Source organism: Homalodisca vitripennis, chromosome 2, assembly GCF_021130785.1.
Source record: "Homalodisca vitripennis isolate AUS2020 chromosome 2, UT_GWSS_2.1, whole genome shotgun sequence".
Lineage (NCBI taxonomy): Eukaryota > Metazoa > Arthropoda > Insecta > Hemiptera > Cicadellidae > Homalodisca > Homalodisca vitripennis.
In genome coordinates, this window is record NC_060208.1 from 108,936,469 (window position 1) to 108,963,077 (window position 26,609).

The following is a 26,609-nucleotide window of genomic DNA, read 5'->3' on the forward strand; positions in this document are numbered from 1 at the left end:
AAAAAAAAATTTAATATTACATGTTTATTATTTTTTCTTATTAAGGTAATACCAAGGTATATGAAACAAAAATTAGCATTGGGAAATTAAAAAAAAAATTATTTTTTATGTCTTAGCGTTTGACAGTAATTTAGATTAGCGCTTTAAGGGTTAAAATAGACACCCTATAAGTATAATCCTCTATAAAAGAAATTAACTTATCAAATGAAGGGTTTGATATCCGGTAATAATGAAAAAAAAAAAACTTGAGGAGTTTTTTACTACTCATTGCCATCTTTCTGACTGAGACGATTCTGTTGTACAGCTGATTGACTGGGCCAAAATTTGTTAGTCTATTAGTTGCACCTGTAGTTACCCACGGCTAATAGTGGCATGTGCGGTTCATCCTAAGTAGAGTGAATCACATGATGTCCTTTTGTCCCTATGTATGTAAAATACTAAAGTTAGGTCCAAAGCATTTGTATTGTGTGGTGCTAGTTTTGGCATCTTGGATATGTTGTATCCAATTACTTGGAGGGGGGGGTGAGAGGAGAGCAATTTCCCTCTGTCATTGTGCTGAAATCTGATGCTAATCTCACTAGCTGATGAGGCCAATAAAAAACAAAACGCAGGATTGAAATCATGTTCCTTCTGTTTTAAGCAGTAAAACATAGGACAATCTGTGAAAAGGAGGAAATGTCTTAAAACACTCGCTACAGAACAAGTTTATCATCAGGATTTTTTCCAACCTCAAGCGTTGAGCTGTTTGGTTCTTTATCAGCACAACAAAAAATTGGAAAATATTTTATTTTAGAATATAAAAAATTAATGCCCTTTGAATATTGTTATAACCTTTTACTTGTTATACAATACTAAACAATTTTCATATTTTTGTTATAGTATTATTAATAATACATTGAATATACAGTATAATTATTGTTATGTCGCTGTGATCTAAAAAATGCAGGTTTTTATTTCATACCCCTTAGTTTTTCTTCTAGTTTATACTTTTTGAATATTGAAATGATTATGTATACACATGAGTTTTTACTGAATAAAAACCAAAAGAATCTTTTTACCGTCGGCTCTTAAATAACTTTTTCACCAGGTTTTGTTTTTAGGACACTTATTAATGAGAATTTTTGGATGGTTAAATTTTTGTAATAGTCTCATTATATTTGAAATGAACAGGTTCCACTGTATTTTCTTTTTCAATGTTGTTTCAATAATTTGTTCTGTCAGATTGAGACTTATTAGTTTACACATTTCAGTTCTTGTTTGTGACTTTCAGCCAACATTTTTACATGCTTTTCACCACTCAAGAAACATTATAAAAGTTATAAATTTCTTAAAAATGACCAAGTATTCTAGGAGAAAGATTGAACTAAAAACTCATTTCTTTATACCCCTCATGGGTACTGAACTTTATTATAAGAATGATGAATAAAGACAATAAAGAATATTATACAACAGCCACAAAACACTCACATCAAGAATTAACAAAACAAAATATAATAAAATCATTTCTTTAGTATTGCACAATAAGTGGCTACTATATACTAAAAAAATAACATTTAACATAAATAGCAAACGTCACAAATTCATTATATACAGAACATTATTTTTTATTTACAATAAAGGAACATCTATTTTATTTTCTTTCCAGCTACTACCAATTTAAAAAATTTATTATTAATGTTGGTGGTGTTATATTTGACGTGTTATGCTTGTGTGAATGCATGTATTTGTGTATAAAGAACAAAATAAATGATTTGACTACAATATCTACTTGTTTTTGGCTGTTGATGCAGTTTTCATAGCTTATAAATAAATGATGCAGATTGAAAAAGAATCTAATTAGGGTAGAATCTATCAGTACCAAATAAAGTTAACAGACAGAAGGAATTAAGAAACAAAATAAATACTATATACAGCGAGCAATTTACATTATATAACACATTTTGTACTATATGACTTGAAATAATGTCCACACAAAAGTTTTGAAAATTTACAACTGGTAATAAAACATGTTATTGAACAGATTCACTAGATTTTATGATATACATTTCCTTTGGGTTTTAAATTACTTTTTCTAATAATTTTCATTCCAAACAAGCTGACTGATCCATAGTTGAGTTCAAATTATACAAGAAAAAAATTGTTTGATATAGGAATGTTGCAGTGAGATTGACAATTCAAGAATACAAAAGATTGATAAACAACAAATGTTGCTTAGTAAATGAATAGAAATCAAAATAAGAGGAATATTATATGTAAAGATTTCTTGAATTAATTACAATTAATTGAAATTGTAAAATGTGTTAAATAAAAATGCTGATATAAAATTATAATAAATTTAATACAATCATTGTTGCAATCTAGAGATATCAAATGAAACCAAGCAATGGTGGTAAGGCAGTGACCGAAACCTTTAATGATTTCCAGTATTATAACTGTTGGTAGTAATAGAATGAAAATATAAGATAATAAAGGATGCATCTTAACTTACATAGGAAAATGTTAACTGTGATTAATTCAATCAATCAAGAAGTAAGGTTAACTTACAAAAGAAAACAAAATATTACCAAAACAGATTTTTAGGCAATTGATTAAAGCTTCACATCTGAGACATACCCAGCAGAACAGATAATGTGCCCCCTTCCACTTGTAGGGCATGCAAACAACAACACCCTTTGTTTAAAGTTTATTGACACTGGATGATTTAAAAGGATAACATTTTTATGTTCCAAAAAGAAAACACTTTGTAACATATAATCAAGGCAAACGTCCAAAATCCTATTATCCTCTACAACAATGTAGCATTCTATTCACTACCTGACAAGAACAAAACTTCAGACTCAGGAAGTATATCGCCCAGTTTGTTACAATGTTATTTTTCTTCTACATTACCAATGATATAGATGGAAACGCGTGTAAGGAAAAAAGAAGTGACTGGATTATCTGAACCAGTGGCTTGATATAAAATATTTTTTAACAATGTAATAATATTTGAATATATGATAATCTAATATTAATTTTTCTCTTGATTTGTGACACCAAGAACTATAAATAATTGTACCAAATGTGAATATTTTATCTATATTGATTTTTTTACATAAAAAGTAAAAAAATCAAAGAGTGTAAACTAAGCATTTCTAACCCATGTTTAAATTACACTTTGTTTTTACCTCAACCGACAGAACATTACCCCCACCCCCCTAAAGATCACAGGAGAGTTTATTCAAACCATGTACATTTTAGTGGTTTATAATATTAAAATCTTCACAAACAAATGCTTTTGATTTTCTTGTAAAAAGTATATACTTTCAGTCAACAGAATTACCTAAATATTTTATTTATAATTTTTTCATACAGAGAAATAAGTGAAAGTAGGGAAAATTTCAGATTTGAGATACTATAATTATGAATTTTGTTCACTAAATTGAGCTTAATTGATACAAATACAGCACATTACAAATGTATAGACATTGGGATGTTAAAAATTAAAAAATATAACAAAATAATTTATTTCTGTTCACTAGATTGTTTTTAATTTTTAGAAATATAGGTAAAATGTACAGTTTCTGGCTGACTAAGAAATACATAGATGAGTATGCAATGCTAAGTTAATTCTTTGGCACCTAAAATACTTGTATTTTTATGTTTAAACTTAAAGAATTTATAGTAAAAAATTCCATATTTGAATAAATTGATTTAATAGTTTTAATAAAAGCAAATGATTTAGATGATCACGCTATTCATTCAACATTCTTACTTATGGAACACGAATATCCTTAACATATTAAAATGAGAACAAGTAAAGTGCAAGCTTTATACTGTCAAACTTAATTTAAATATACCAATTCCCGGGTCTTCTATACATTAGAACAATTTGTCTACCAGATTGAAAAAAGTACTTGCAACCTGTTTATTGTTAACCTCAACTAATTTTTCTATGGTGTACAATTGAAAAATTTAATAAACACTATACCTTAACCACCAAGCTTGACTTAATTTTCACATTAATAAAAAAGTATTCACGTTACCTTTAGTCTAACTGATATAAAATTACTCTAGGTAATAAATCTCAACAAAATATACTAAATTTAATAAATTTGTATTTTAACATAAATATTGTAACAGATCCTAGCTTCTTCATATTTCAAAATGTGAAATATTACAAAGGAAAAACAAAATTCAAGAATGACAATTTTGCCATCATCATTAAAAATTTATGTTTACTTAAAAACAACATAATTTATGGCAAAGGAAGATGAGAATTTATTGTAATTTGTACATTTAATATTTTATGTGAAATTGATAAATCATTAATGTATAATAAAATATTTTAAACTAAGATTTAGTAAATCTGTCCAAGTTCGAAGTAGAATAATAAGTAATGTCAACAGATAGACTACTTCAACTTAGAACTTAGATGGATTTATTATGTATATTAGGAATTGTATCACTTCTGGTACATAAAATATTAAATATAACAATAATATACCCATACAATTAATTATTGTAAAATATTATAATAAATTTAAAACTATAAAAATGTATATTTATACTCTTAAGAGTACCTCAAACTTAACATCTTTAATAAGTTATTGATAAAAAAAAATTGATAACAGGTCTTAAAATTGACTATAATTCAATTATTCATACCAGTTATAATGAACAAATCAGTTAACAAATGAATTATCATGAACAAATTAATTATCAGTCAATATCGTATAAGTAATTATTGTGATGTAAAATTGTTTTTACACTTTCCAAAAATTAAAACAATGGACTGTAAATATATAAGTACCATGCAGACATCTACAATATAAAAATAGTATTGTGCCATATAACAAAACCGGTGACTAGAATCGGTATGAAAATAACTTCTCTGGCAAATGGTACGACGGCGTACATCACCTCTATATACCTAATGTACATATACAACTTTGTACAAAACGCAGAACATTGGTACAGTAATGTAGTACTGGTAAACAAAGACATACGACATCGACACAGCCACACACACAAGCACACTTTTTGGTTTGACAAGCTGTAGTGTTTCCACTGGGGGTAACTCTTGTATGGCACTACCGAGGAACTTCAGTCATTTTCAATGACAAGTTGTCTTCTGACAAGTCCGATCTACAATTTGTACATTCGCACAAGTTCAGCCATGAACATCAAAAACTATACAAGCAGCATAAAAATAATTGAAATTATTATCATTAATAAATATATCTTATTTCAGAATGGTTTGAAATTAAATTCACTCCTGCATTCACTCGTACAGAATTTTAAAAACATTAAAAATACTATGTACGCATTTTATGATTTTATTTATAACAAATACTTTTACTTTGTAAATGAAGTACTTAGATGTAAAAATATTATAAAAACTATAATATGAGAATAACTGCCAAACTCTGGGTCACTGAGAGCATGATATGTGGACAACTTGTCTTTAAATGCCTGAACTAGACGACTGATGACTTATATACATATTGACACCTGAAACAGATACATACACATACAATTATGAATCTATTCAAAACACATTAAGGTAACTAACTAAGATGTTAAAAATATATAAATTTAATAACATTAACATGCTACACATCAAAGTAGTTTGGACATAAAACTTTAAATTAAAATAAGATATGAAAATTCACGTAAATTTCTTAACTCATCTATAGGTATGTAAAATTAAAATATATACAAGGAGTAAAAGAGATTCCTTGTTTGAATGATTAAAAATAAAAAATAAACTTCGAGAATTAAGTAAATTGAACCTAATTTTTCACATTTAAAAAAAATTGCAACCACTCTTTTCTGAAGTATTATTGGAAACAAAAAAGAACATAAAAATTTTGTCAAACAAAATTTTGATTGAATTTGTGAATAATTTTGTTTCAACTGTAACGGTAACTAATCGAATTATTGTTCCTTATTATCAGTGCCTTTACATTATGTGTATATTATTTCTAGGTACTTTGATTAGTAATTTGTTATTTGATGAAGAAATATATATTACATTGTGTAATTACTAGGCGTATGTAGTCTAGGATATTGTATTATATCATGATTATTCTACAGTATAGCGGGGTGAATTAAAAATTCCTAACATGCTGACATTGCAAAAGAAGTCAATTAAAATACGAGCAACTGGCAGAAGCATTGTTGTTATGTCCAACTGTACACCTAACTTCACTCTGTGTCATTAGCACCATTTTTGTTTTTACTGTTGTACTATTGTTTTTTATGTATTGTGCTTAGTCTTTTTGATAAGCATAAAATTGTAGAACTGTTATAAAAAAGTGTGATTGCATCGAGCGTAGCAGCTGTCTTTGAAACGCCAACGAGAAATGACAACAAAAAACCGATTCTCAAATGTTAAGCAAAAAACATCTTCATCTATTTATTTTATGTTACTTTTGTAATGTCTATCAAATCAAAGTCACTAAACAAAAAAATCTGTATGTACTGTACATGCAACCTCTACTTTATATTTATATGTATTATACATACTGCGATACTATATTTTAGTATGTAATTAAAAAATATGCATTTCTAGCACAATAACATGTTTTAGTTGCATCCCACCCATCGCACTATATTCAACAAAAAACTATACATTTAAAAAAAATGTTCTATTATCTAAAAAAAACTATTATCCAAACACCCCTGCACTAATTTTTTGGATAATCGGCACTCTACTTTATTGTCACTATGTGTGTCTATGTTAATAAGATAAGTAAAATTAACTTATCCTGTTAATATTATAAATGGGGATGTTTGTGAAGATATTTGGATGTTTGATATTTAAATCACACAAATCCTAGTGGGTAAAATTGATGAAATTTGGCATATACATTACTTAGATATAAGAATAAAATATAAACATATTACATAAAACATTATACATATATACCGGTTTCGGTTCCTTTTTACACTTCCCAAACTGCTTGAGCCTGAATTTCAGTCCCGTATCAGACATTTCTTAATATTTATATAGCTTCTATAACTGCTTCTAAAATTAATTATGTTATATATCACTGTAAAGAGGAGATTGGAAGTTTCCTCCATGACACAGTTTTCAGGTATTACACTTGTATGAGACGTTATGCTTTATTTGTGAATCAATAACCGTTGTGATATCAGCGGTTTGCTACTTTAGATGTTATTGAGTCTGATTGTTTCTTGTGTTTTGGTTTAAGTTTGGAGATATTTTGCAACTGAAAATGGATAGTAGTGATACCAAATGTGTTCTATGTAGGCCAAAAATGTATTCATATCAAACGTTTTTTAGAACAAACAGTTCCCCCCCCCCTCCCCAATGATCATCTCACTAAGAAAAAACTATATATATATATATATATATATATATAAAATTTTCTTTTCTTTTGGCTTACATATTACTCAATAAAAATATATAAAGTTATACCTTACACTGCAGTATGTCTATAACTTAACTAAAAGTTTATAAGTTGGTTGCCTTGAATTTCTTTGAAAACACACACACACACACAGTTGAATGTATAAATTTGATTTTTTTGTTGTATAAGTATATATATAATTTTGAACATAATGGCTATTTTAATGTTGTTAATCTTTTTGCATTGTCTGAGTGATGATTGTGAAATATATGTGTGTGTATATTTTGTTTTATTTACTTTTGCAAACAAAATTTTGGATGGCTTAAGTATGTTAAAGTTATTTTTCCCCTTTTAGCCAATTTCATACTGAACAAAAATATATGTAACATGTTATACTTTGCCTTATTTTTAAAACTTATGAGTTTTATAATACAAGCTTTAAAAATGTCAAAAATGGGGTAGCATTCCAGAGTGAAATGATGGGCAGCTGTATTTTTTTGTTAGTACAAAAAATGTATTTACTGTAAATATAGCAAAAAATTTAGACAACTGATTGAGTTACAAAACGCAACTTGCAACGCAGTGTCCAAAAATCTTGTATTTGTATGAAGGAATATCAGAAATTAGTTTCCTTTGACATTGTGGGACGACATATTTACAATAGATAAAAAAACAATAAACTGAGGGACAGGGCACTAACACGATTTTATGAACAATTTGAGGAAACATGCAAGCGCAGTGAGCTGTGACTATAGCAAAAGGCATCACAAAGCAATACACTTGAAACGAACATGACTCCAGATTCCAGGAGCCAAGTATGAGATAGCGTCAGATACCAGACACTGCAATAAAAGGAAGGTGAACTGGAGCTAAACGCAACATTCAAAATAAAATTTTATCATTTATGAATTTTCTTACATGGTGATAAGACTCTCGGACTGATATTTCCAAGTTCCTCCAGACACCATCTACAGAATATTTTACATGTTATTATCTGATAATTTTCATATAACACACAGAAATTGTGACAAATAAACCAATCTTTCTCTACAAAATTGCTTTTGTTATAACTAATCATACAAACTACACATTGAATATTTTATAAAATCCATTCAAAGCATACAGAATTGTAACTTTACATTTGGGTTTATAGCTAATACATCTAATAAGTTATAACTAACGTGATAACAAAAAATTATGTTAACATCTAGTTATTATTACTACAAAAAATTTAAAGTACGGAAAAGGAAGACCTGAGAGTTAACATTTATGTATTAGAATTCAAGAAACATTTAACATTTGTTGACTGAAGATGGTTCCCCAAAGTGAGGCTGAAATATTTCAATATTTGAATTGTGTTCCTGATTTTTTAACAGTTGGAAACAAAAAACATATATAATAAAAATGATTTTGAACTAACCAAATATTTTCTAAATGTGAATTGTCTAGAGTTTATGAATACATTTTTATAAGTTTCTAAAAATTAAATGAAATACACACAAAACAATTTTTATTTTACAAAATATTGATAATGATCCTATATACGAGGCATGTTTTTAAAGTAAGTACCGTTTTTAAATTACACCGCCGCAGCGCTGCATTTACCATTTAGCGTATGCGCACAGTGTAGCTACATCAGTTGGGAAGCCACATACGCCATTACGACGCCGTTTGATCGAGTCTTCGTTTGTTTATGAGAATTTTAAATGCGCCGACTATCGATAATCCCGCCGACTGTGAAGTGCGTGATGTGATTAGTTTTCTCTGTGCTAAAGGCTAAAAAGCAATTGTCATTCATCGTCAAATCAGTGAAGTTTATGGTGAAAACATGAGTGAAGGAATGGTGCAGAAATGGGTTAGGGCCTTCAAAGATTGCCGCACAAACATTCATGATAAGGAACGAAGTGGGCGACCTTCAGTCATTACCGATGATCTCATTAAAAGAGTGAACTGTAAAGTGAAAGTGAACAGACGGTTTACAATTTCGTCCTTAGCTGAAAAATTTCCTGCTGTATCAAGAAGTGTTCTCTACGAAATTGCGTTCGAACGTTTAAATTATCGGAAACGGTGTTCACGGTGGGTACCGAAAATGTTGAATGATGAGCACAAAACCAAACGATTGGGCAGTGCATTGAGTTTTCTTGAGTGTTACAGTAACGAGGGCAATGATTTTTTAAGCCAAATCGTTACAGGCAATGAAACGTGGGTAGCCTACGTTACACCAGAATCAAAACAACAGTCAATGGAATGGCAGCATTCAACATCCCCTAGGAAAGTCAAATTCAAGCAAACAATTTCTGCCCAGAAAATCATGTGCACTGTCTTTTGGGACAGACAGGGTGTGTTGTTGGTCAATTTTCTGCCTTGCGGTGAATGAAACGATTAATGCAGCCACGTACGAAACTTTAAAAAAACTGCGCCGCGCAATTCAAAACAAAAGGCGTGGCATGCTGAGTGCAGGCATCGTTTTGCTCCACGATAATGCTTGTCCACATTCAGCAAATCGAACGCAAGAGCTCATCACTTCATTTGGCTGGGAACAGTTAGACCATCCTCCATACAGTCCCGATCTAGTGACTACCAATTGTTTCTGCACTTGAAGACGCATTTGGCGGGGAAGCGTCATTCCAATGATGAAGAAGTAAAAACGTCTGTGCAACAGTGGCAGTCTGGCAGCAAGCTTCTTTGACGACGGCACACAAAAGCTGGTCCCAATATACGACAAGTGCCTTAATAATAATGGAAATTATGTAGAGAAGTAGAGGAAAGAATGCTCTTTCAGGTAAATAAAGTTTTGTTTGAAAAATTTTCTTGTTGATTTTTTTTATAACAAAACGGTACTTACTTTAAAAACATGCCTCGTATATACAGGGTGATTCAGGTAGTGTTACTGGCACTTTTTCAGCTTATTGTACAATAAAAAATAATGAACAAAGTAAACATAGGTTCGGAAATGCTTTGTACTAAGTAACGGCCAACAAAAGATTCCACCCACGATATAGTACTCGAGGTTAAATGATCATTTGCTGGGAGTTTGGAAAGAGAGATTTAGAGATGAATGCATTTTTTCCTAATGGTTTTTGATATGATAAACTGAATTAAGTTTGTCCCATAACGGTATCTCTCTTATTGCTTAAGATGTACTATGTAAAATACAAAAAAGAGCATTCAAAAAATTATTTTTATGTTTAATGTACAATTAATTTCTTAAATAGGTAACAAAAACATAAATTTTTACAGAGACACTTATAGACATTTTAATACTGAAGAAAATTATGTATAATAAGGCAGTTACAACGAAATAATAGCTTTTTAAATCAAATTTTACTACCAACCTCATTGTGTAGAAAAACAAATCAACAAAATTGAATGACAGATTTATTTGTATGCTTAATAATATTTGAAGTAAAATTTAGAGAAAGTTTTCAAAAATCTATCCTTGTACTTCAATACAATTGGCAACTCGCTTTTGGATTGATCGAATAGCCCTCAACATTGCTGCATGGTTATTCTTGATTTGTTTGTCGGCATCTGCAATACAATCCAGCAACAACTCTTCCCGTGTATTAACTTTTTTCTGGTATACTGGATTCTACATCCCACCCTATACACAGAAATCTAACGGTGTTAGATATGGTGATCTTGGTGGCCAGGTGTGTGGTCCACCGCGACTAATCCATCGCGCGGGAAACTGCTTGTTTAAGTACACAGTTACATTACGTGAGAATTGGGCAGGAGCACCATCGTGCTCATCTTGATGCTAATGGAACATCTTCTAATAATTGTGGTAATTGTTCTCTAAGGAATTCCAGGTAAATGTTGGAATTTAGACGTCCTCGGAGAATGAAGAAAGGAGGCCACACCATATATTTACACTAAATCTGTATTGAAAGTTACATTCACAAGTGCTATGTGGATTGCCTTCTGCCCAAGTGTGTTCATTGCGAAGGTTATTGATGCTATCTCGAATAAATTGAGTTTCATCCGTGATAAAATGTATTTGTGATGTTGACGATTCATAATTAATCAGTTGCAAAATTTTAAACGAAGAGGACGATTGGTTGGTTGAATATTTTGCACTTTTTGCTTATAAGGTAAGGAAACATGTTATTGTTAAAGTCCTCCATACCATAGACTGAGACACTGTAAATCGCCTGGAAAGGCATCGTGTATTAACACCCGGACTACGTTGAGTAGCCACAATAATAATTTCTTCAATATTGACATTGTTCTGGGCAGGATGATCGCGGTGAGTATTAATGCTTGGAAGGTTACCTGTTTCTCTTTAGGTACAAAATGTTCCACTGATACTTTTAGGGTTTGGAATTCTGTGGTTAGGAAAAGGTCTTTGGTATTCTACAGTAGCAGCGGTTGCATTTCCGTCACATACTCCCAAGATAAATACCATGTCGGCATATTATTCTGTTGTAAATAACAAAGGCATTGCAATCGTAATAGTATGCTACAATTTTACATTACACAAAACTAATAGACAAATATTCTTATTTTTATTGTATTGCACTGCACTCTTTGGAACTATTACAGACTAGGTAACAAATAATATCCACTTCTCACAACATTACATTGTTAAGGAAACAGGATTTAAATGTTAAAATGATAGGTTTTCAATGTAAAATTTAGTTTATTTCAAACTTAATTCAATTTACCAGTAGAGTTTGTTATTAAACTGCGGAATTAACTGAACGTTTGTTCACTGCACAATGGGTATGCCTTGCACGGTCAAGTGTTGATAGTAAAATTTGAATTTAAAAACTATTATTCATTGTAAATGCCTTATTGTACATAATTTTCTTCAGTATTAAATTTCCTAAAAGTTTCTCTGTAAAAACTTATGTTTTTATTACCTACTTAACAAATTAATTGTACTTTAAATTTTTTCGAATGCTCTTTTTTGTGTTTTACATAATACATCTTAAACAATAAGAAAGATACATTTATGGAACAAACTTTATTCAGTTTATCATGTAAAAAACTATTAGAAAAAATGCATTCGTCTCTAAATCCCTCTTCCCAAACTTCCAGCAAATGATCATTTAACCTCAGGTACTAAATTGTGGGTGAAACCTTTTGCTGGCCGTTACTCAGTAACAAAGCATTTCTGGACCTAAGTTTATATAAACTTTTTTCATCATTTTTTACAGTACAATAAGCTCAAAAAGTGCCAGTAACACTACCTAAATCATCATGTATACCACTGGTACTTTACTGGTAACTTACCTAACTACTGGTCACTGGTTATAGTCTGGGGCTCCTCAGCCTTGACATCCGCACCACCCTGTGCTGCGAGTGCCTTGGTGAGTGCTGCTGTGTCCTTAAGCGACAACACCTGCAGTACCTGAGGCTCTCCTGCAATGTTCACCAGCTGGTGGGTGATAGTCTCCACCCCATCCTGACCACCCGTTCCTGGCTCCACCTACATATACATCACATCCAGTTTCACTAACTTAACCTAGTCTTATCTCAATAATACCCGGTCCAATTCAGTTAATTAAATTATTTATATTCATTAGAGTCTAAGGAAGGTTTTTATAAAGAGAAAAATTAGAAAAGGTCCCTGGAATACTTTAGAGAATTGGAAATAATGATGATATTCACGAAACATCACCCAAATTTAACTTATTCAATTTAACAAAAATAGAGCTGTCTTCCGAGAATAAAGCATTTTCATTGCCTAAATCTATGTGGGCATGTCTAAATACTATCATATCTCAATGTCATCTGTGCCAGTTTCCACCATGGTAAGTAATTACAACAAAACAAACAGATAAAACATAATAAATCAAACAGTGCAACACAACTTTTTAACCAGTCGCTGATTATAAAAATAAAACAAGTAATGTTGTCATATTTGTCTAAAAAAAAACTAGGTTGCAGCACAAACTAGTCACCTCCTCCATCATATTCACATTTTCACCTAGAGTGCTTCACATGCTTGACACCATAATAAAGAACAAAGAACAGATTGAGGTCAAAAACGTTTCAACATGTGAGTAGTCATGAGGACTCAGCTGGAAACGTGTTACAACATCAACAGCCGTTACAGGGTTAAGACTAACGAACTCATCCAAGCCAGATGCGAATACTGCCTCTGTACCAAGTTTAAACTGGACCTTTTAAAAATTAAAGCTGTTATTGTGTCACAAGCTCGCGTTATGTTACATAAGCCCATACATATATGAGGAAACACTCACACAAATATTTTTGTATTATGGTGGTTTAGGCTTCTGGGGGCCATGATAAGAGAAAATGCTAAAAATCTCCAATCAATATTAAAGATTATCAATGCCATTGGTAAAAACAGTAGTGTCAGACTGCTATACAAACATATACTTCTACAGACCACATGAACAACAAATCTAAAAACTCATATTTACAGTATAATTAAAAGTTTCAACAATTAATAATTTAATTTTGTTTATTTTGAAATGTTTGTAAACAGTTATATTGATAAAAATATAATAAATAATAATAAACATCTACAGACTAAATAGCAGTTAAAATAAATTAAAACTAAAGAATTAATAAGGTTATAAATTTGATAACATTTACTAGTAACGTCTCTTCTGTCACTAGCTAAGTGTCACATAGAATATCTTTCAATATATGACAGATTCATATTGTAACTGTATTACGAGTAGCAAGGGCAGTTGACATGCAAATGTTTGACTGTAACAGCAGTGTGGACCCTAGGCAAAGACAACACAATACTAACTCACCACAACGACTCTGCTACGAAGCTGTGTCCTATGGTCTAATACTGTCTTAGGTTGATCTCAGCTTGTTATTGCCAACTGATCACCACTCGAAATTCCACATAATTTTAATTTTGCCTTCACCACTGAGACCTGATACCATTATTTATGTGGAGAAAGGCTGGGTTTAAGGGCTCCTTTCACTTATTTATCAGCTAGTTCTTTACCAGATTTTCCTACATGACCTCGCACCCAAACAAAATTTACAATTACAAGGAAAGCTCTAAATACCCTGAACAAAAATGTTCCTAGAGAATATGGCCTGCAAGGTGTTAAGGGAGCCTGTATAGACCACCAATCTCCCACTCCTAAAACCGTACTATGCTTAAAGGAATTTTGCATGGGTGTAAGCTCTGCGATATATATGGAGAAGTCATTGAGAAGTCTAAAGCTGAACCAACTATCTGCAATAAAATAAAGGTGTATCGTATTTTCTTTTGAGCCGGCGCTATTAATCTGTCGCATAGTGTGAGGCTGGGTATTATTTGAGAGAACTCTAGCTGGTAAACCTTTTCTGAAGTAGACATTTTCTTAAAATTAGAGACAGAAATTGATGTAAGGCTTTAAAATGCTCAAATGTGGAACATCACACTCCTAGGCTCAATCCATATGAAGTGATCCAATAAAAATTAAATTGATTGCTTGACCATTTAAAAATATTTTTATTTTTTGTATGTCATTAGTATACTTATAAGAGCTTTAAAAATGATTTTTGAAGAACTTTATCCTGGATTGGATTATGTTAGAGCCTTGAAACTAACACCATTCTTTTCAGAAAGATCTCTTCTACAATATTTGTTATCTTCTTTATAGTCCTAAATGCAGTTTTATTCCCAAAATAGCCTCCAAAGATTGTATAAAAAATTGGGAAATCTGACTTTTTGGAAGCTTAAAAAAACAAAGGAGTGATTTATCATTTTTTGTTCAGTTGGATGTCATAGTTTACTAACATAAAAATAAGAGTTTTAACCTTAAAACAAGTTTCTACAATTTTTATGAATTCTTTAAGTTTGAAAATTTTTAAATTGTTTAAAGTTTGAAGCCCTATTCTCTGGTGGGACATTTTATAAAAATCTGATTTTTGCACAGCATGTACATAAATGATACTAAAGTAGTGTAGGAGTTTCAACTTTGATATTTGACTAAGAGCAAAGTTATGAATTTTCAAAAGTAAAGAAAAAAACTAATTTTTGCCATATACAATTAAATTGATAGGAGAGTTTCAGGTTTGGTTGTAAATGAGTAAAATGAGTTGGTTGCCACAACTGGACAAATTAATAGATCAATAGCGGACCACTTGCTAGTACTTGGGCACATTTAAGTTACGGGTCCATTACTGAGAACTGCTTGCAGTTCATCCCACAATCCTATGAACATGTTACCCCTCTGATTGGAATAATTATATTCCCAAGAGCGATAGTGGGCAATGAAATCATCAACCATCAGAAAAGGAAGATGGAGCTAGTTAATCACACAGATCGTCAAGGGCCAGTACAGAAGGTAGACGTGGGATATATATAGCAAACTCAATTTATTCCTTTGAGTGCCAAGGATCTCGCTACGAGACAACGTAAAAACACGCTTGAGTGCAGAGAATCTGGCTCGGAACGAGACGATTTATATTTCATTTGTAGTACCTCTATAACTTATCCCATAATAGCTGATATCATACCAGAGGCCATTACATTAACTAAACTATTTTATTTAACTATTATTTATACTTTTTAATGTTACTAGGTGATGTAAAAAACTAACTAAAATACAACACTTTCTCAGTTGGATCTCGATCGCGGTGTCATGACGAGTAGCGGAACATTCTTTAGGTTGTATAATTGTGCGATTTTATTGATTAAAAATGTTTCTAACTGAATATTTTCCAAAACTCTGAGCTTTTTAGCAAAACAAACCTCTAGCGCTTGAATGACTTTTATAATTGTGTTTAGTCTACAGTATTAGGTTATTACAACAATTTTAGGAGTATTGGGTTATTATAATGATTTTAAAGTGTTTTTAAATGCTCTTTACCAGAAACGTATTAACCCTTCCCGCGCTACGGCAATTTGGGACGCACTATACCTAAACGCTACATATACCTCAAAAATTTTTTTTCCATAAAGTCAACGCTAATGTTGTATTTGAGTTTGTTACCATATAAAAAGACTTTTGGGAACGAAAAAAGTATAATTTTATTTAATACGTTTATTTAAATTATAAAACAATATAAATACGCCAAATTTAATGAAATGTTGAACGAAATTTTACTATCGTGTATAATATTATATTATAGTATATTATATGTATAGTATGTATATTATACAATTAAAATAAAACATTAATGGGTATAAAAAGATCTAAAATTAGCCATTACGGTGTTCAAGATAACGTCAACGTGTGGTACGTCTTGAAACACGTATCCGGGTGCAGGTTCGGCCGGGCGGTGCATGTCTCGCACACGTAAATGGTCTCCTTGCGTAAACCGTTGCGTGTACACACAACACATCTTCCCAATATGTCAAAAACCAATTTGACAACGTAAACACAACAGTTTCTCTCGCAGTCCGCGAACGAAGTAAACCGGCGAGTTAGTTCGTCAGTAGCGCTTGTGTCTGGCAAAACAGGCAGTGGCATGGGTAGTGCGCCGCCATTTTGCAGCTTGGAGAAAAACCGGGAGGCGGGGACAACACTATTACTGTGTTTTTCTATTGAGGGATATATGCTCCAGCAGTTGCTGCACTCCACCGGCAAAACTGGGAACTACTTACTCCCAATAATAACCTCAATGTTTAAAAGCGAATATATTTGTCAACAGCGTTTTGAGCAAAGTAAATATTGGCGGTTATATTTGTCAACAGCGCGCGAAGGGTTAAAATTTGAAAATAAAATTTTTCTTATATTAGTTATTTGATCTTAACCCTCCGAGTGGCGATACTTTTTTCTCCAAGTGGCGGAACATTTTTACTGATTTTGTATGTTCGCAAAAGAAAATTTATATAAAATACTGTAAATGATATAAGTATGACATATCATATATCAAGTTAAACTACATAACACACAGAATAGAATGGAAATAATACGAAACACCTACCTTGGATAGGTGTAAAAAACCAATGGGTTGAATTCAAAAAATAAAAATTCAAATTTTTTTGTTTTATGTTAGGCTGACTAAATGTTACTAAATGTAATTTTTTAACACAAATTCAAAATAGCCATTTTGTTTAAAATTTAATTCTGAAAAAATATATATAGTTTATATGTATTATTCCTAAAAAACACATTAACCCTTTTAAGGCCAATGACCAATTGAGTTGCACTAGTCTCAAACGCCATCTCCTGATATTGCTCAGGTACCTTGAAGGCCAGGCTATTTTTGTTCCTTTTTGCATAGTTTTAGTAAATAAGCTGCAACTTCCATATTACTTAGTAAAAAACTGATAATTCTTTTTTTAATTTGTTTGTAACATTATAGGCTTAGACAGGAAACTATAAGGTTGGTCATATAAAATAAAAAATATTTTTTACGTACATGTTTATATGTAAAATTTGTAAGCGTAGTTTACTTTTTTTGGTTTTAACACCTCATAAAAAATACAAAGGATTGTTTTGCACCCAAGTAACACATATTTTCTAAAACTACATATTATTTACAACACACATGCCAATTTTCAAGTGCTTATCAATAATATAAAAGTGAAGTAGGAACAAATTATTCAAAATCTGCAACTGCGGCTTATTTGTGAAAATTGTAGAAAAGCTAGTCTTGTCTTCAGTTTATACACAAAATATATTTTTTCTTCATACAACTCACAATAATCCATACAAAATAAACCTAAAACACTGTTAGTAATTAAAAAGTTCACTCATTTTCTAATTCATCTTCAGAATTATCATCGTACAAAGCATCTAAATCACTATCACCTAAATCCCCAAACATCTCAACAAACTGAACACCGATACCACTATCAAATAAAGTGTTGACTAAAGTGTTTTCACTTGTAGGTGATTTGACTCTCGTTCTTTTGCTCATATTTACACTTAGTAGTTCACTGCAAATACTCTAAAATACCTATAACATCGCACATAATTACTGAATTGCATCAATAAAATATAGCCACAACAACTATAACCTATACACCACAACGCCGTTGTAGTAAGACAGACGATTTCATCGAAATGCATAGGTGTATAATAATAGAAATGATGCAAGAAACGGCAGTGTTTGCGTTTATTAATGAAGCCCATCTAACCCCAAACAAGAAAATATCATGGTTTGTGGCATTTGGAAAGTTTACTGGCCAGTAAACCGGAAATAATGGACGGCTACCTATTGTAGCCGTCGGCCCCGCGAACGCCATTATGATCACGGCTACCTATTGTAGCCGCCGGCCGCGAACGATATTTTGACGACGGCTACCTATTGTAGCCGTCGGCCTTATAAGGGTTAATTGCTGATCAAAACTTTCTTTCACTACAGCCTGGTAAATGAGCAATCCGGTGAGGAACATCTCCACTTGGTCCAGGAGGTAGTACAGTAGGTTGATGAACTGGTTGTAAGGGTTCCACTAGTGCCAGTATATCTAAATACTACGTCAAATTAAAGTTTGGAATCTGGTCTTTCTAACCATACCTAATATATAACGTTTAAGTCGCGGCATAACATCGGAAATACTGGAACAAAAGAGGCTTGCGTTAATAGACGCTAGAGCGTCTCTGCCACTCGCGAACGAGATTTAATAGACGCTGCAGCGTCTTTCACCACTCGGAGGGTTAAACTGGATTTTTATTTTGTTTCCATAGAAAAGTCACTGTCTAAAGTGACTTAATTTTTTAAATTTATATAAACATCTTATTGATATATATTTTCTGATGGAAAATTCATTTACCTATCAAACAAATTAAAAAGGAGTTTTAATGATTAAAAACAAGTTTTTAGTGATTTTTTTCTGAAACCTTATGTTTTAGTAAAAATAAACTCTAGCAATTAATTATTTATAACAATGTTGTTTATGGTTCAATGTTAGGTTATTACACATGATTTTGGGTTGTTTTTAAATTCTCTTTATTATGAAAATATTGAAATTTCAAAATAAATATTTGTTATAATAGTTATTTCACCTCAAACTTGATTTTTAGTTTGTTTTTCGTGGAAATGTTGCTGTTTTAAGTGGGGGTTTTTTTTTTATTATATAAAAATTCAAATGTTAAATAGTTTCTGATACGTAATTCATTTAACTTTAAAAAGAAGTAAAAACAAGATTTTTTATGATCAAAAATAAATTTGATGTAAATTTTTTTCTAAGACCTTGAGTTTTCGTCCAAAACCCTCTGGCACTTTTCACGTAGTTACACAAATAATAACTCAGCACTTTTCAACATGGATTTGATTTTATCTCTGGCATTAAAAGGGTTAAGAGAAAGAATTATTTATATAGGGACTGTTTGAAAATTTGGGATGTTTTAAGACTTAGGCATTTAAACTCGTACCATATCTTCCAAGGTTGTGGAAAAGTGGCACTGTACAGGTTAGAGAGGGATTTTCATAGGAGTAGACACTTTCTGTGTCACTAATACTGTATTGTAAAACAAAACCACCTATAAGTTCTTAACTCACCTTTGGTACATGGACCATGGGAGTGACTACTTGCATGGTGCCATCACTCCCCTGTATGTGTTGTATGTTAGCTACAACAGTCTGGTACATGCCACCACCACCACTCACTGGCACTGTGATCATCCCTGACACTGACACTGGGTAACCTAAATCAATAAAGAGATAATGTCTAATGATACTCTGAAACATTTCTGATAAATTCAACAATAACTTACAGAAACAAAAATATTGCCTGCAAGATATGGAAATGGTTATTTTGTAAACTAAAATTCTTAAGGATAGATTTGTGCTGTAGTGTGCTATGGTAAAACTGACACCTCTAAAGGGACCTGATACGTTGTTTAAAATTTGTTATTAATTGATGATTTGAAAGTATATGTTGACTTTTGCTATTGTTGTATATTATGAAAATGAATTCAGCATACTGTAAAAGTATGCTGAATGCCTCTGGTGGAGGAGTTATGACCCTCAGCTGTTTAATTGTCACTGTGAAAAGGGTAAACATATCCAATGTTTAATATCAGTTTACTGACAAAGAATTTGAATTTTGTATTGTAGAAGTTAAAACTCATTTTTTTTAACACCTGAAATATTGTTCAATATAATTTTCTTTTGATAAATTAGACAAATTATTAGAAATACGGTTACTAGAATACATGGTAGGGGTCACGGGCATCACAATAAACTGTATAAATTACTTCTTGATCTTATCCCATAGCATTGGCAGTGAGAAAACTGAGACGAGTTAGTATCAAGTATAACCAATTCTCAATTATTCGTAGTAATAAATGGCAAGCCTGCCACAGTTACCCACAAAACACGGTTAAAACAAAGGGAACTATTAACAATGTTAATTTAGTAATGAATTGCTACACAAAATGGTGTTCCGTTCACCATACCTAATAAGAGCATTTGTATTATCTATTTAGTTGAGAATTGAAAAGTTACACAATTGAATACCCACGAAAACTAATAAAAAGTGAATTAATATTTACAATAATTTAACTGATGAGCTATGATTACTTATTATTATCGTTGGAAGAAATCACCTTCCTTCCTTATTATTGTCGAACTTAATTTCCACAAAACCAGTTTGGTACAAAGTAAATTATCTTTCTGCCCCTCCAAATAATCTAGCAAACACTCAACGTGATAACCTAGCTGCTACAAGCGTGATCTAGAACTCAGCCTTAACCCAAGGCAAAGCCTTGAAAACAAATGGGGGAGTGAAAAAAATACGAGGGCTGTTTTTTAAGTAAGGGCCGTTTTTTTTTTGTAAATAAACAACAATTATTTTTTTCAAAATACATTTATTTTCAGAATCTGCATACTTTTCTTTATTTTTCTACATAGTTGCCTTGTTTGTTAAGGCACTTATCATATCTTAAAACTAAGTTTTGAAATCCCTCTTCAAAGAAATCTGCCGCCTGCTCTGACAACCAGGAGTTCATGGCCGTCTTGACTTCTTCGTCGTCATTGTAGCGCTTCCCGCCAAGATGATTTTTCAAGTAACGAAAAAGGTGGAAATCGCTCGGAGCAAGGTCGGGGCTGTACGGCGGATGATTCAAAACTTCCCAGCCAAAAGAGTCGATCATTTCCTGTGTCCGAGCAGCGGTGTGAGGCCTTGCATTGTCGTGGAGGAGCAGAATTCCCTTTGTCAGCATGCGCGTCTTTTGTTCTGAATGGCGCGTCGGAGACTGGCCAGGGTTGCGCAGTAGGCTTCTGAGTTAATCGTCATTCCTCGCGGCATAAAGTCCACTAGCAAAACACCGCGCCTGTCCCAGAACACAGTTGCCATAACTTTGCGCCGCGACAGCGTTTGCTTGGCTTTGACTTTGACTGGAGATGTTGTGTGCCGCCATTCCATGGACTGTTGCTTTGATTCAGGAGTGATATGGGATACCCATGTTTCATCTCCTGTGACAATTCGACTCAACATGTCGTCTCCTTCCTCGTCGTAGCGGGTCAAGAAATTCAAAGAACTGCTTAATCTCTTTTTTTTGTGATCCTCAGTGAGGAGTTTGGGTACCCATCTTGAGCACAATTTTTTAAAGTTTAGGTTTTCTGACACAATTTTGTACAGTACTGACCTGGACACTTGAGGAAATTCCATAGAGAGAGTGGTTATTGTGAACCGTCGGTCCTCATGAATTTTTGCGTCAACTGCAGTAATCAAATCTCCCGTGATCACAGATGGCCGGCCTGAGCGATCTTCATCGTGGACATTTTCGCGGCCATCTTTAAATTCTCGGACCCATTTCCGCACTTTACCTTCACTCATTGCCTTGGCACCATACACCTCACAAAGCTGACGGTGAATGTCAGCAGCCGACATGTTTCTTGCAGTCAAAAATCGTATCACTGACCGAATCTCACACGCGGCGGGTGATTCGATAATCTTAAACATTTTAAAGATCCACAGTAATGCATACAGGTTAGCTACAGAGCTGCAACTGGCATGAAGTTGTTCGCTAAGAATGCCGGGAGGCGGGGCGCACGCTCGTTACGGCAGGAACGCGAACTACTACCGTGTACGGGAGAACGGCCCTTACTTAAAAAACAGCCCTCGTAGCCACAATTTAAAACATTTGCTACTAGTGAACAGGCAGACGAACACAATGGCTGGTGCTTTAGTACATGTGTCTGTGTGTTGTTTTTACAACTGTCCTTTTTCACTCACTACACTGCCCACTGCCATTTGTTATAAAAAAAAAAAATTATTTCACCTTTTATATACAAATGCTACATGGCAGTTTTTTATCTGATATTGACAATTAGTATCATTAAAACTCAATTTAAATAAAAATAAGTAAAATTGCCAAGAAGCCATGTAAAATTGTTTTCAATTTGCATTAACCATATCATTACTTTTTGTTGTTGCCGAAATTTGGAACGTAACCCCTTTATTACATTTTTCTCACTGTTACTGCAGCCTGCAATAGCACAATCAGGTACTACAACAATATTTTCATTTTATTAGTTGGCTAACCTGATATAGAAAACAACTAACAGAAGGCTTACTCTATATGATACATGTTTGTTGTTAGTGTCAGAGATATTGGCTGGCGATAGGTTACACAAAAGTGAAATAGTTTCATGAATGGATTAATTATTTTGAAGAATTTTGTATCGAGAATGACACAACAGAGAAAATGATTGCATTACATGTGAACAGCTTGAAAACTCTGATCATTACAAATTAGAAGAGAAATGGCTACCTCTTTATTATGGATATTTATCCAGATTTGCTAATAATTAGATTACTGAGTTACACTGACAATAATTTATTAAAAGTTAAAGCTGACTGTCTAAACACATAAAAAATAGTTAATGAAATTTCTGACGCCTACCGGAAGTTAAAAATTAGAAGGTGAACGGCTTAGTTAGGGCTAAATTAAATCAGACAATCAATTTTAATCCAGACTCACTAAAATAATAGCTTACCATGACCATCTTCACCGGTGAGGATGAGCTGACCGTCCTGGTTGAGAGTTGCCTCGGTGACATTGTTGAGATCCACTGCCACTCCCCCTCCTTCCCCTGTGGCAACCTCTGCCAGAGTATGAACTGCATGCACTGTACCAGTCTCTCCGTGACCAGTGTGAATCTGTAGCATTGGGATAGGACTTATAACAATAATATGTAAGAACTACTTTAATCTTATTGTAATTCAGGTATAATTTTCAATGACAAAAACACAACATAAACTACTATTGTTTATTTAAAGTTCTAAAGTCAATGACCAATTAAAAAAAAAATACTTTGAATTTATTTAAGTACATATCGCCACCCTTAGTAGTCCCTTAGCAGCAGTCAACTGTTTCAGTCAAGTTTTCTAGTTAAAGGTCATACAATTTATAAAACTAGTCATAGTCCAGTAGCCATCTCATTTGTATTTTGAGTTTAATACAAAACTAGGAATACAGTTTGTGAATTATTATAATTTTAGGTAAGAACAAAGTCTTTGTCACTTTTTACCAGATTTGTTTAACACCTTGCCTGCCACCATAAGAGATTCTCGAGATTCCTGGATTGCCAACTTGTGCAGTCGTGTTTTTGGTTGTGAAATTAGTTTTGGACTATTGATACTGGTTAATAAAATTGATTTTAAAAAAACATATGTTAAAGGGATGGGGGGTTAACTCAGACCCGATCGGGTCGGCAACAATATTTTTCAACGAAAATTGCCTTTAAAAAATTGTTGCCGACCTGATTGGACCGACGTTCAAATTTCAGTCGACCTTGATATTTTACTTTATACTACTGTGATGACAGAGTGTGCGTGCACTGGCTGACTAGCGCCAGCTGTTACCAGACCCCAGCTGGTGCCAGACACAGTCCCTCACTCGTCCCCCACTCCTTTTCCTTGCCGCTTACAGCTGTAACACGGGTTGTTTCGCGCCTAAATACTAACCTCATTGATATTTCATGTCTTTATATTCACGCTGTGGCTATCCGTGTGCGTAGGCATTATTGTAATTGTGTTACTGTAACAACTCTCCAAGATGGATGAAAACCTAGAGGACAATGACATACAGTTGTTTCTGGACGTTCCGATGAGCAGTGAACCTGACATACTCGGAGTGAGTGAAGGCGGAATCGGAATAAACATTGATTCTGATTCGGACAACATGGAGGACGACGAGGACTTCATCACTTACGACTCTATATTTGAAACTGATGACGAAAGTGCTGTGGCTGAGAATGAGAATGATGTTTATGAGGAAATGGAGGTAGGCCTAGACGTAAACTTGGACAATATTTCTGGAAATACTATAAATAATGTGAGTGAGAACGGCGGTATCGAAAATGCTAGTTTGATCTTGATCAATGTAGATAATGAGGGCCAGGAAGCTTTAGTTGTTGGGGATGACACTACTCTCGCTGATAAGTATAAAAATCTTAAGGGAAAATCAGAGAAGGTAAATATGAAAGTAGAGGAAGAGGGTAAATGGAAATTGTTTTATGGTAAACAAAAAGATATTGTTTTTGTTGGAAACGAAAAGTTTAATTTCAATCTACCAAACAGAGCAAAACCAATTGATTATTTTTCGTTGTATCTAACTGATGATATCCTGGAGATCATGGTAGTCGAAACCAACAGGAATGCTGCACAAGTGTTAAATACAATGAGACTAAATCGCAGCAGTAGGCTTAAAAAATGGACAAGCACCAATATCGATGAAATGAAAAAGTTTTTAGGACTAGTTTTGTATATGGGCTTGGTCCGAATGCCTGAAATAAGTGACTACTGGTCATCAAAGATGCTATATAGAAATTTGGTAGCAGGTCATGTAATGAGCCGGAACCGGTTTCAGTTGCTATTACGCTTCTGGCACTTCAATAACAACGAAAATATGGACCAAGAAGGCCGTTTGTCCAAGCTTTTGCCGCTTATTTCTCACCTCAATGAGTGTTTCAAAAGGAAAAAAAGTCCAGGTAAGGAGCTTGTGATTGACGAGAGTATGGTCTGGGCGGCCGCTACCGATCTCGGGGCTTGTCCTCGACCCACAGTTCAGAGGTCGTCTGCTTTTTAAGCAGTACCTCCCTAACAAAACCCACAAATATGGGATCAAAATATTTAAGATTTGCGACACAACAGACTACACTTATAAAATAAAAGTGTACATGGGGAAGGGGACCTGCAATGAGGATGGGGTGACAGTAGCGACATCAGCTGTCATGGAGCTAATGACTGATTATGTAGATAAGGGTCATATACTATTTGTGGACAATTTCTACACATCCGTAGATCTTGCCAACTCTCTATTAGCAAGGGATACTCACTTAGTAGGTACGGTAACGAGCAACCGTGCCTGGTTTCCCCACAAAATTACAATCCCTCCGCAGCTGAAGATAGGGAAAGGTGAAATGAGCTGTTTAGAGTACCCTTCTGGCATAGTGTACACAAGGTGGGTGGACAAGAGAGAGGTAAGACTCATGTCCACAATTCATCCTCCAGGCTACGTTGACACTGGGGAAAAAAACCAGACAGGGTGGTCCTATAACGAAACCCTTAGTTGTGGTAGAATACAACAAGGCTAAAATGGGCATAGATCTGTCAGACCAGATGTCCTCCTACAACACGCCAGTGAGGAAGTCGATGCGCTGGTACCCACAAAATCGCAAAGGAATTACTCCTGGGAACAGCCATCGTGAATGCATGGCTTGCCTATAAGAACGATGCAGATGCTACTGGTACTGCCCAACGAGGAAGGAAAAATGTTTACTCGATGAAAACGTTCAGAGAAAAACTAGTGTTTAGCCTCCTGGGGTTAGAAGATGAATTTGTGGCTCCTGTTCGCGTAACTGGTCATCACTACGTTTCAGAATCATCTACGTTTGTTGGAGAAGGTAAAAACAAACGTAGATCAAGAAAAAAACTGTAAGATTTGCTACCAAACAGCTATGCTTCAAGGAGGTCGACTTGCAGTCAAGAATCTTAAAAAAAGTGACCACTTTTTGTGAATTATGTCCAGGGAAGCCTTATCTCTGTAAAGACTGCTTCAAGAATATTCACAAATAAATTTGAATACAACTATGTAATCCTCTATTTCACATATCTTTGTGGCCTATTCATAATAAACTTAAAACCTTTTCTATCCTCAAACATATCTTTGTAACCTTAATAAACTTTGTTTTTCATAACAAATTGAATATGAAATTTAATTTACTACCCAATAACTCAAAACTAGCAGCTTCAAATATTTAATTTAAAAAATTCCCCATACAATGTTGGTGAGGAAAGTACAATATTAAATTAAAACAACGTTTGTTTCAATTATTTAAAAATGTATAAAAGAAAAAACCTAAAACATTTTCTTAAAAAAAAACCTGCCGACCCGATCGGGAGTCAAATGTTAACGATAT

At 33.2% G+C, this 26,609-nt stretch overlaps 1 protein-coding gene across 1 annotated transcript in view; it reads right to left on the minus strand.

Annotated features, from left to right (window-relative positions):
• Positions 1-1,374: 1,374 nt before the first annotated feature.
• LOC124354562 (DNA-binding protein P3A2-like) overlaps positions 1,375-26,609 on the minus strand; it is a 55,975-nt gene continuing 30,740 nt past the window's right edge. The window contains 4 exon segments of the mRNA XM_046805115.1: positions 1,375-5,493; positions 12,597-12,792; positions 19,740-19,885; positions 23,184-23,365. Of these exon segments, the coding sequence (XP_046661071.1) occupies positions 12,601-12,792; positions 19,740-19,885; positions 23,184-23,365 (520 nt within the window). The 3' untranslated portion in view covers positions 1,375-5,493; positions 12,597-12,600.